Below are 12,530 nucleotides of genomic sequence, written 5' to 3'. Positions count from 1 at the left end.
ATTTTCTTTATGGATAAACATATGTGCTTACATAATTCCACATTTATACTACTTTAAATCCATTCTAGAATTTGAGAAAATTTTGTCTTGTTTTTATTGTTTGTTTGTTTGTTTGTTTGTTTGTTTAAAAGGGCTCCATACGTTACTCAAATTTGAAAACACAGCCAACACAGCTGGCCATAAAACAAAAAGAGAATCGTTCCCATCTAGTAGCAGACATCAAAATTTTTACCATAATCTCAAAACAGAAATTAATCTAATTCCAGACAATATACTAGCCAATTAAACTCCTATTCCAGTAGTGGCAAACACAGTAACTACCAAGCAATCTACCATAAAAACTCAATTTGAAGAATTATTTCCAATATAATAACTACTTTAGGTATATGTACCTAAAACAACTGTAAAAACTGTAAAAACAACTGTAAAAACAAACAGAACAAAACAAAACAAAAATGCAGCAATTAAAAAAATGCTAATATTAGGGGATGAAACAATATTTACAAAACAATAAAAATAACAGTCTTTCAATTAAATATTTATATATGTGAAAAGTAAATTTCTAAATCATAACCTCATATTTCTTTTCAAATCCTATTTTTAATATCAAATAAATAGATTTTTAAATTAAAGTTCTAGTATTTTATGTAGTTCATTCACCTACAGAAACTTCTATTAAAGACTAAAATATTTTTTTTCAGACAAGGAAAATAGCATCCCAAAATTAAAATGGGATTGGTATGAAAATATTAAACAATAAAGATAAAAATACTTCAAAACAGAGTAATTGAGCTATATATAACAATGATCAAAGAAATAAACCAGCTTAATGGAGTTCACATCATTTGTTTTTAGTACATCTTCTACTTTCTAAACAATTTCAACCCTTTTACAAAGCTACACAAGCAATTTATTGTAACATTAAAGAGTCACCATGGAAACCACCCAACTAGTTAATCTTTGAATCTCATGAATAAATCACGAATTAAGGTAGTTCTCAATAATGATATTCACCAGACAGATGGGTGTGATGAGACATTATTTTATACTTTCATTCTTTTGGTAAATTCATATAGAAACTACTGTATCTTATAACCTATGTAAGAATATATGGAATAGCACAAAGAGGCATACACTGGCTTAAGTCTCAGAAATTACTCCGTTTCTGAGTATCAGTTTATTTCTGGAATAATTTTCAACTTTAAATCCCCTGATTTTAAATTTAAATCTCATGATTTCATAATTTTAAATGCACCAAGGAAATTAACTACAGTTGTGAGTCACACAAAGATGACTCTTTTAATGAGGACTTAATATCATAAGAAGGAGAAAATCAAGTATTTATTAAAGTATAAAATTAAAGTTTAAATTTTAACAATATTTATAAGTTATGAAGTTCTAATTATTTAGCTCTTCAAATAATTAATTTTTGAGCACAATTTTAAGGGACCTACCTATAGAGAAGTCACTAGTGCCTAATCTAATAGAAGTTCATAGACAATACTCAAAACAATACTGGAAATGATTGTAAGAAGGTCCCCTTCTTCGGAGGTTCTTTCTCCATCATACCTATTTAGGAGAGTTAATTAAACACCAATGATATTCCTTTTTTCAGATGCTTATTGTTATTTAAGTCGCAGATTCATTTTCTATAAGGAAATAAGGAAGTAAATTCCAGCAAATTCCATTCTATCTTACTGTGACAGAATGAGTTTTATTAGCTTGCTGAAGTTGAATTCCCAATAACTTCAGAGATTTCTGCTTTAGTAATACTTGATTAAATGTAATACACAATTTATTCTTTTCTAAACCTGCATTAAAATATTTTTCTAAAGAAAATATCTAATAAATCCCTAATTTATACACGGTACCCATTTTCTAATGACTAGAAAGCCACTACTACCAGGAAGTGAAGAGCACAGTATTCAAACAAACCTGTATCAGAATAATATCAGACACTTCATCAATCACTTTAATGCACCAATTCACATATCCCTTCGATAATCTTATGGTGTACAAATTATTATTATATACAACTTACCTTTGGTAACACATTAAATAACATATTCAAGTTATCACTGTGAACACTGTACTTAATACTCAAGCCTCTTTGACTACAAAGTTTGTGTATACATAACCTCTACTTCAATGGTATAAAAATAATTACAAATTTCACATTAAATAATTATAAAATTAATAGGCATTTTACATAGGAAAAATAGTTGTCCTTATATATACTTTTTTCAGTTAAAAAAATATTTCCTGTTTTGATTTCTAGCTGTTTGGAACAAATGGAAACTTTATTTATTTATTTATTTATTTATTTATTTATTTATTTATTTATCTTCTATATAGTCACCTAACCCCATTCTCATATTAATTTTAATTACAAGATCATAAAGAGTGTTTTCCCTGTCCTATTCCTACATTTCCATGGTATATTCCTTTATTTTAAAAGTTTGATCCCATTCCTATTTAGAGTTCTTAGCAGAAATAAGTGCAAAATTCTATCAAATGCCTTTTTAGAATCTAATGGTATAATCAGTTGAGCTACTGAAATATTTTTATTTATTTCCTCATAATAGCTATCATATTTCTTTTAAAATTCCTATTTTGTTATATACATATATATGGTACTTACTATATTTTACAATTTTTGTTTTGTTTTGGTTGTTTTGTTTTTTTTGTGGCTTTTTTTGCATTTAAACTCAGAAATGATATATAGAACCATCATTGTCTCCTTGTGAGACAATTATTTTAAAATATTTTTTTAAGTTTTAATAATATCATTATGATTCTTCAAAAAATAATTGAGGAAATATTTACCTTTTTCTAGAGTTGAAATGGTAGTGTAAATAATATTTTGATTATCAGTTCTTTAAATATCTAATAATAGGGACTCTGGGTGGCTCAACAGTTGTCTGCCTTTGGCTCAGGGCATGATCCTGGAATCCCAGGATTGAGTCCCACACCGAGCTCCCTGCATGGAGCCTGCTTCTCTCTCTGCCTATGTCTCTGCCTCTCTCTCTGTGTTTCTCATGAATACATAAATAAAATCTTTAAAATAAATAAACAAACAAATAAATATCTAATAATATTTAGCTATGCATCCATCTATTCTGGTGCTATTTGATAACAGATCTTTAAACAGCTTTCCGATATTTATATGTTTTTTCCCAGTTTTCCAGTTCCTTCTGGATATACTTTGGTAATTTAGATTTTTCTAGGAACTTATTTCCTTCCTCTAGGTTTGCATGTTTCATCAGAGTAGAGCTGCATGTAATAGTCTCTACTATGTTTCTTTTAACCTTTCTGTTCCTGGAATGATCTATGCTTTCTCATTCATAATCCTATATATTTTTTCTTTATACATTTTCCATAGTTTGCTTCTTGAGGGATTTTTATTGATCATTTCAAAGAGGAATCAAAATTTGAATTTATTTATCCACTTTAACTTTTGTATTATATTTTAGTGATTCCATTTTTCATTGTTAATTAAATTCTGTTTGTTTCTTTTGATGTTCTTTTTCTAATTTCTTAAGATGAACACTTAGTTTATTTTTATTATTCTTTTTAAGAAAAAAGGCATTTAAAGCTAAAATTTTGTACTGAGCACAGCTTTTATTGGGTATGTTTATTTTGTTAGGAAGACAACATCTTTTTCATATATCCTTTGCATTTCCCTTTGGTTCTAAGAGTAATTCTTTTTTTTAGCTTTCTAATAAAAATATCACAGAATGTGGCCTATTAAAAATCTTTATTATTTTGAATTTATAAAAAAAACTTGGGCATCTAGTTAAAAAACTAATTTCTTTTTTTAAGAACTAATTTCTAAAATAAATCCTTTCTCTTTTGAAATTTCATAATTTTCATAATGTAAAAATTCTCCAAAAAGGATCTTGCCACTTCAACATCATAAGATACATATGCAACCTCATATACACTACGATTGAAATGAGATAGTTTGGTTGGATATTTTAATACTTATCAACAGTAAATTCCTAATGTCATTTTTCTTATGATCTAGAATGAATTTACAGAAAAACCAGCATGGTAATGGGCATATTGCACCACTGACTACCACTGTGAACTTTAATTCATAAAGGGTGTGTGTGTGTGTGTGTGTGTGAGACAAATAGGGATTTGATTTAGTTTTCTTTCTCAGTTCCACCTTTATTTTTTTTTTAATGTTGAGCATGGAGTTTATATCCAGTATTTTCTTATCTCTCCTTTTTTATTCATATACCCTTCAAAGGTCAACAATCACATCAGTCCTCTCATTAAGGCTTTATTCTAGGGGAGGGAATGCTTAGTCTTGATAGCAGAGCCATAATATCAAGAGAGATAATAGAGAAGCTTGTCTGAAAAGTCACATTTAAAAAAAAAAAATCTCTCTCTGAGTCAGGGTAGGAAAACTGAAAAGAAAGATAAGCCTTTTAGATACCAGAAGATATTAAAGGAATGTTAAGACTCATTACAGTGCTAAGTCACTGTGTGAAATTCAAGAAGAGTTTTAAGCATTCTACTGTATTAAATGAACAAATATGAATTGGACATTTAACAGTCCTTTTAGTTTTTAATGCATTGCCTTTATCTGACAGAATTTAGGTAACTAGACTGAAAGCTATGGAAAAGAATATTTTTTAATTGTAATCTTAGATATGCAATTTTTTGGATCAGAGATTTAAGAGCAAAACATAAATATGTGAATATTTTAAGAAATAAAATCTGTGAATGTGTAATATTTTGTTTTCCCATGCCAGATCATTTATATCCTTCTCCTTGACTTCTACAGTAGTGGATTATGGCTAATACAAGCCTGAATATATAGCCATTAAAAACCAGAAAAATGGAAACTACATTTAATCAGCATTTACTTTATACCAGTCATTATGTTTTAATTATTGTGTTTCATTTAATTTGTATGATAATGATTAAATATACTGATACATAACATGAAGGTAAAATTGTGAGGCTAGGAAAATGCAGTCTGCTTTTAACTAGGCTGAAGGAACTATATTTCAGACCAGATTGTCCTGACTCCAAAATATCTCCTAAGCCAGTCTTTCTCAAGCTATCTATAATGAAAAGGCATACTTTTGTTATTCCAATACCTCATAAACCAAAACATTATAAAATAATGCAACAAAATGAGTGATTCAAAAATTTAAAAAGATAAAAAACACAAGCCTAAAATTATTAGATTCAAGAGACATAAAATTATTCTGTAAAATGTTCATAAAAATTTAAAAGCCCTTACTCTCAATTTCTGTGCTTATTGCAGACCAATAACAATGCATGCATAGGTGTTAGTCTACAGACTATAATCTGAGTAGCCAACATACTCCCATATCTAAGAGCCTAACAGTATTAACTATTTCTTGAGGAAATTTCCATAGAGCTAACAAGAATCACAACCAACTGAAAGAATCACAACCAACTGAAAAAATGTGCATAAATCTAATGAAATTTTTCAACAATTACATACAAATATATTCATTTCCTAAGTCCAAAAACATGTGAATGTGTTGTCTTAAATAACAAAGGGACTTCGCAGGTGTGATTAGTTTAAAGATCTCAAGATGGAGAGATTATTTTATAATATCTGGGTGGCTCCAATGTCATCATAAAGAGTCCTCATAAGAGAGAGGCAGGAGGGCAGCCCGGGTGGCTCAGCGCTTTAGCGCCACTTTTCAGTCCTGGGTGTGATCCTGGAGACCGGGGATGGAGTCCCACATTGGGCTCCCTGCATGGAGCCTGCTTCTCCCTCTGCCTGTGTCTCTGCCTCTCTCTCTCTCTGTGTCTCTCATGAATAAATAAATAAAATCTTAAAAAAAAAAAAAAAAAAGAGGCAGGAGAGTTAAAGTCAGAGGAGAAGGTGTGATGGTAAAAGTTAAAGTCAGAGAGGGATTTGAAGGTGGTATGCTGGTGGCTTTTAAGAAAGATGAGAGTACCACAACCAAGAAATGAAGGTGTACATCAGATTCTGAAAAATGACAGGAATGCCCTCCTTAAGGTTCACAGCCCTACCAACACCTTTACTTTAGGAGTTCTGACCTCTGAAACTATAGAATAATAAATTTGTGTCGTTTTAAGCTATAAGGTTGTGGTATTTTGTTATAATGGCAATTGGAAACATACAGATGTTAGTCCCTGGGGAGTAGGATGCTGCTATAACAAAAACCTAAAAATGTGTAAGTGGCTTTGGAATTGGTAATAGACAGATATTAGAAAAACTTAAAGAATTTTAGTAGAAAAAGACAAGATTGCCTTGAACAGGCTGTTAGTAAAAACAGGGATATAAAGGCCTTACTGGCAAGGACTCAGAAGAAGTGAGGAGCATGGTAGAGAAAGCCTCTGGTACCTGAGAGGATCTAAATCATTATAAAAAGACTGTAGAAACACAAGTATTAAAGGAGATGCTAGTGAGGGCTTGGGGAAAAAAAGGAAGAATATGTTCCTGGGAAATGGAAGAAAGACTGACAGAAAGCTTAGATGAATTTTGTGTCTTACAATTATATGGAAATCAGAACTGTACATGATAAACTTTGATATTTAGTTGAGGAGTTTTCCAAGCACAGTGTTGAAGGTAAGCCCTGATTTCTTCTTCCTGCGTATAGTAAAATGTGAGGAGAAAGAAATAAGTTGAGAGAAGAACTGTTAAGCTAAAAGAAACCAGGATTTGATGATTTGGAAAACTCTCAGCCTATATAAATTGCAAAAGGCACTAAAATTAGAAAACGCACTCTGGGGAAAGCATGGTCTCGAAAGAAAGTCAATTGTTTGTCTGGATAACTTTTGGCTTGTATTCAGTCATACAGAGTACTTCTTTGAAGAGATTAGTCATGTGATTCATAGATAGCTTTGACCATTTCAGCAGAGGCCAAAAATGGAGATGGGATTATCTGGGAAAGTTCTGTGAGTACCCTCTTTTCTAATAGAGTGAATCCCAAAGACATATAGGATAGAATAACAAATATTCTTAAGAATGTTACATCAGAGGCACCTGGGTGGCTCAGTCAGTTAAGCAACTGCCTTTGGCTCAGGTCATGATCCCAGCGTCCTGGGATGGAGCCCTGCTTCTCTCTTTCCTTCCCACTTGAGCTCTCTCTCTCACTACTTCTGTCTCTCTCATTGTCTCTCTCTCAAATAAATAAGTAAATACAATCTTTTTTTTTAAGAAGAATGTTATATTAGTAGGAATACTGTCAGTTTTTCCCAAGCTTTCCAATCCAAGGGAATTTACCCAGCTGGATTTCTAAATTGCTTGAGGTTGATAATCTTTTTTTTCCCTTACATTTTTTCCTTCGTCAATGGGAATATCTGTGCCTATTTTCCTATGCCTGTGACACCAATGCATTTTGGGAGGATATATTTTGTTTTCTACTTTCACAGGTAACAGATGGAAAGGAATTTTGTTCAAGAATGGATTATAGCCAGAACCTTACCCACACCTACTTAGGTTGATAAGTTTTGGAATATTTAAGCTGATGAAATTTTGATGATATTTTGGATTTGAAGAGATTCTATAATAGGTTGAGATGTTGGGGAATCTAGGAATGTGGTGAATGTACTTTTCATGTGGGAAGGATGTGAATATGGTGAGGGAGGGGTGGAAGGCAGACTATGCTAAGCTGAATAATGACCCCCAAAGATGTTCATGTTCTAATCCCTGGGAACTGTGAATATGTTATCTTAAAGGCTGTGATTTTGTTAAGCATCTTGAGATGAGATTATTCTTGGGTATTTCAGTGAGCCCAATAGAATCATAAGGTCCTTATAAAAGGGAGGTATGAGGAGATGTGACGACAGAAGCAGAGGTCAGAGTCAGAGAGAGATTTTAAGATGCTACATTGCTGGTTTTGAATATGGAGGAAGGAGTCAAAAAAGGCAAGTGGACTTCAGAAGATGCAAAAGACAAGACATGGACTTTCTGCCAGAGCCCCCACATGGAATGTACCTCCACCAACATCTTGACTTTAGGACTTCTGAGATCTGGAACCATAAGATAATAACTTTGTGATGCCTTAAGATACTAAGTGTGTGGTAATTTGTTACAGTTGCTATGGAAAACCAGTATAAGAAACATCTCATTATGTTAGTAAATTGAACAATAAAAAATAAATTAAAAAAAAAAAGAAACATCTCATTAATTTGGCATAATATTTCCCTAAAAATATACCACGAAAATCTTGAATTTTCACATTCCATGGATTTCTGAGTTTAATATAGCAAAGAATACGCTTCATAAGATATTAAAAATTAACTTTTAAAACTTAAATTCTGAGAACTTTTTTCTATTGGCCGTCATCTGTGGAGATGTGGCAACCGTGACACCAAAAAAAATGGATCATTTTTCCAACATGATAAATTCTCCATTCTCCAAAGTAATATACTTTGCTCTTAAATAGTCAATACAGTTCTTCCCAACTGTGCATTAGCATCTGAAAATGAGCTAGGAATTTTCATTTAGAGCTAGGTTCATTTAGACTTTGAATTCATTACTACCAATGAGAGCCCCCTTCACCAAGGTCCCCTCTTTAATTATCTCATCAACCTAATTTCAAAAATCATATGATATTTTTTTTTTAAAAAGAACTTCAAATGTTATTGGGCAATAAAACTATCCATATTGTAGGCAGTAGCATAGCTTCAGTAATTAGTACCATGGCATAGTGTATTATTCACTCTATTTGAGATTTCTAAGTTTTATGAAGAGTCATATAATCACAGTAAAAACATATACAAATAACAGAATGTTTCAAATCATCCCTTACCTGTGTAACAAGTGGCTCCAAAAGTCTCTCCACTGTTAGTGTCCGGATTTCCAAGCTTTTGGGGTCCCATTTTAAAATGATAGGTGAAGTTGCCGAAGTCATGCTCCCTACAGAAACACACATTACTGGTAAGAAATAAGGATGACTGAAATAATCGGTTACCTTGGGGGTTCAAAATGAATAAATCACCTAAACTCAGAACATACTTGAAGATTATGTATCTTGTTGAAAGTCATCAAATTAAAGATGGGAAAATCAGACCCAGAACTCTTGTGAGGCAGTGATGTTAGAATCAGATAAGAACTGGGAGCTCCTTAGGGCACCTGTATATATATATGTTAGAGAAACTCTTTGGACTTAACTAGCATGGAATTCTTTTACTCACTCAGTATTTAATACATATACCCATCTGCTAAATATTGGGAAAGAGTTGGTCCTTGACCCCAAGTAGTTTACAGTTTCAAGATAGAGAGAGCCAAGTAGGCAATCATTATGCCTTAGTATGACCCAAGTTGTGATCAAGGAATGCAGAGGGCTATGGAGAAACTGAGAAAGAACGCCAAAGTCAGTCTGTGAGATCCACAAAGATTTTCAGGAAGCACAGTAAATCCACCATGATCACCATATGAAGGATTTGCGTCATAAAAAAAAAAAAAAGGCTACTTTATTTTCTTCACATCATAACTGACCATTATAGATATTATGCTTCCTGTGGCAGTGGGTTCATTCTTTTAAATAAGAAGGCCATTTTGCAAACTGAGTGGCAATGGTTCTGAAAATTAGCTTGCTGCTATTTACATTCTCTCGGATTACTCACTGCATTTACATTCTTGTCCCATAAAATTAGTGTCTGATAAGGTTATTTATTTCATTCTAAAGCAATCCTCTCCTACCTAAGAACCACTGATGTGTGGGTAGCAGCTTCCCACATATCAAGCACGAAATATGGCCTTGGCCTCAACAGAATAAATTATACATTCTATCTGGGGTGTGTTTCACAGTGAGAAATTGACTTCTCTTTGCTGAATATATTTCGACAACTAACCACTGGACAAGCAACCTTAGAATGTACAAACTAAACCTTAATCATTTGCTTTAATACCATTATAAATCAAACTGTTCACAGCTGTTCTCTTCTTTTGAATCAATGTCCCCACTTTATTCCATCCTTATAAATCAATGTAGATAATTATTTCTATTAAAATTAACAGTACAAAGAAGGTCTGTCACAATAGGCACATGCCTCTTTATTGCACTGCGACAGCAAATAGACCAAACAAATTTGCTTTGGAAGAAAAAAAAAAGGCGAAGACACACTGTGCTGGTATTTTACCTCTCTCCAAATGCCATGTTTTAAATAAACCAAGTGCAGCGATCCAACCATATAGACAGATTTAGATTTGTGTTCCTTCACAACAATAGTTGGCACAGATAAGCTGCCTGTCCTCCAAAAACCTAAAAACACTTTACACATTTCCCATTCACACTACCAACTGCCAAATGATAGCTCTGACATGCACGGAATTCTGCTGCTGGGCAGCACACCTTCTTGTGCTGTGAAAGGATGAAAATGCCAGATGCTTTCTGAATGCACACGATATCACTGTCTCGACTGAGGCCAGATCTACCTAAGTGATCTTGGTCCAGAACCTATGACACAGTTATTGCAAATTTCTGAGGAAGTTCACTGGAAGCCTTTTTAAAGCTCTGGTGGAATAATGAGTAGCAAAATAAATGATGATGTATAGGAAGTCCTGTAGAGAAGGTGGATAACCAGTAGTGAGGTAATTTAATCTTAACAATCTTTTTTCAAGATTTTTAAATTTATTCATGAGAGACACAGAGAGAGAGGCAGAGATGCAAGCAGAGGGGGAAGTGGGCTCCTCACAGGGAGCCTGATGTGGGACTCAATCCCCAGACCCCGGGATCATACCCTGAGCCAAAGAGATGCTTAACTGCTTAACCACCCAGACATTCCTACTGAGGTCATTTTAACACAATAGTGAAAGGTACTAGGTGAGACTGTGTAGTGAATTGCCATTGTTACATGAATTGTTCATGCATATAAGCTGGGGGACCAAGGAAAGCACATAAAATCTCTTATGGATATTCCAGTGCAAAACCATAAAGAGATGACACTCGAAATATGCTGAGTTGAGAAACAAAAATGCTAAGATAGTCACATCAGAGATACCAGCATGCACCAGGCAGAAATGGGAAACAATGAACAAAGACTTCAAGCCATCTGTAAGCCAAGAAGCAGACTTAAGAGTCCTGAAGGTTGGGGATCCCTGGGTGGCTCAGTGGTTTCGCGCCTGCCTTTGGCCCAGGGCACGATCCTGGAGTCCCGGGATGGGTCCCGCGTCAGGCTCCCGGCATGGAGCCTGCTTATCCCTCTGCCTGTGTCTCTGCCTCTCTCTCTATATATATATATGTCTACCATAAATAAATAAAAAATAAATCTTTAAAAAAAGAGTCCTGAAGGTTGCAGAGCCCTTATAAATCTAAACATGAAAGGATAAGAGTTGCTGGGCAAAACACTTGACTTAATTTATTCCTTTAGGGATTAATCTTTTCAGCCAATTCTTGTGACACAGGTAAGATTCAAAAGCAAAAGGCAGGGAAGAGTTATATGGTACTAATTTCTTAAAGAGGAAAACCTAATCATAGAAACTTTCAGTGGCCTTTTTCCAGCCATTAAGCTTTTGATATGGTTTGGACCGAAGCTAGGAATTCTGCCTCTACTCTATAATAGTTTCAAAATTTGGTTTAATATCCAAACTATGAAGGACCATGCATGAGGAATGAGTACTGCAAAATTTCTACCTCATAACCCAGGATGTTGACATGTAAGACTCCCATCGCACTGCCTCTGAGGAGCATCCTAGCTTCCAGCTAGCAATTAAGCCTGAGGTAAAGGAAGGTGAAAGGCTCCTTTGGCTGCACTCCCTGGGCTAGTGTAATCCTTCTAGCAATCGGTTGCTGCTAGAAGAAGAGTTTCTGTCCTGCTATTTGGGGCATACACTTGATTACTTTCTACCAAATGTACTAGAACTTGTATTAGAAACATTTCCCCCATCAAATTCCTTAGATGATTGAAATTGCATAAACCAGAAAAAAATGGTTCTATTTTAGGTTAATGTCATAATCTAGTCTTCTAGATTCAACTATTGATGATCTTCCCTTTCAGTGCTAGTAATGACAGAGGGTGTCAAAGAAGAGAAACATAGTCAAATATCCTCTAGAGCACAGGATGGAGCAACTGCAGTCAGTAGAAATGACATGTGTGACCCGCATGACAAACATACAGAAGATGGCTATTGCCCAACTGAGAGTGTCATCCCACCTATGCTTTCAATATGTATACATTCAGAAGGGCAAAGGAGACATAGGCTTTGAAGGTAGATCAAATGATTGTTCAGTAAATAGTCACTCCTCCTTCTATCCCTCACCTCCATGAAAGAGACTATTTCCCCCATTTCATGGACACTGGGCTTTAGGCAGTGGAATGTTATGAAATACAATCTGAATAGATTTTTGAAATATGCTTGTGTGGTTAGATTTTCCTCTTTTGCTACTGCCTCCTGTACATGATGAGCGTCAGATATAGCCCACTAGTCCAAAAAGGAAGAAAGACATATGGAGCAAACCTGAATCCAAGGTGCAGCTGGAGCCAAAACCAGCTGAGCCAATGCTGGTCAGCCAGCTCCCAATCAAACCTCAGAAACAGGATCAAGAATTAAACACTTGCTA

At 34.1% G+C, this 12,530-nt stretch overlaps 1 protein-coding gene across 7 annotated transcripts in view; it reads right to left on the bottom strand.

Annotated features, from left to right (window-relative positions):
• Window positions 1–12,530, bottom strand: part of CTNNA2 (catenin alpha 2) — a 1,080,823-nt gene that overhangs the window by 934,218 nt on the left and 134,075 nt on the right. For all 7 annotated transcript variants that reach the window (XM_077843060.1, XM_077843058.1, XM_077843061.1 and 4 more), the window contains one exon: window positions 8,778–8,884. In XM_077843060.1, the coding sequence (XP_077699186.1) occupies window positions 8,778–8,879 (102 nt within the window). In that variant the 5' untranslated portion in view covers window positions 8,880–8,884. The remainder of the gene's footprint in view (window positions 1–8,777; window positions 8,885–12,530) is intronic.

Source organism: Canis aureus, chromosome 12, assembly GCF_053574225.1.
Source record: "Canis aureus isolate CA01 chromosome 12, VMU_Caureus_v.1.0, whole genome shotgun sequence".
Classification (NCBI taxonomy): domain Eukaryota; kingdom Metazoa; phylum Chordata; class Mammalia; order Carnivora; family Canidae; genus Canis; species Canis aureus.
The sequence above is the reverse complement of the archived record's forward strand: the minus strand, read 5'-3'. Positions and strand labels throughout refer to the sequence as shown.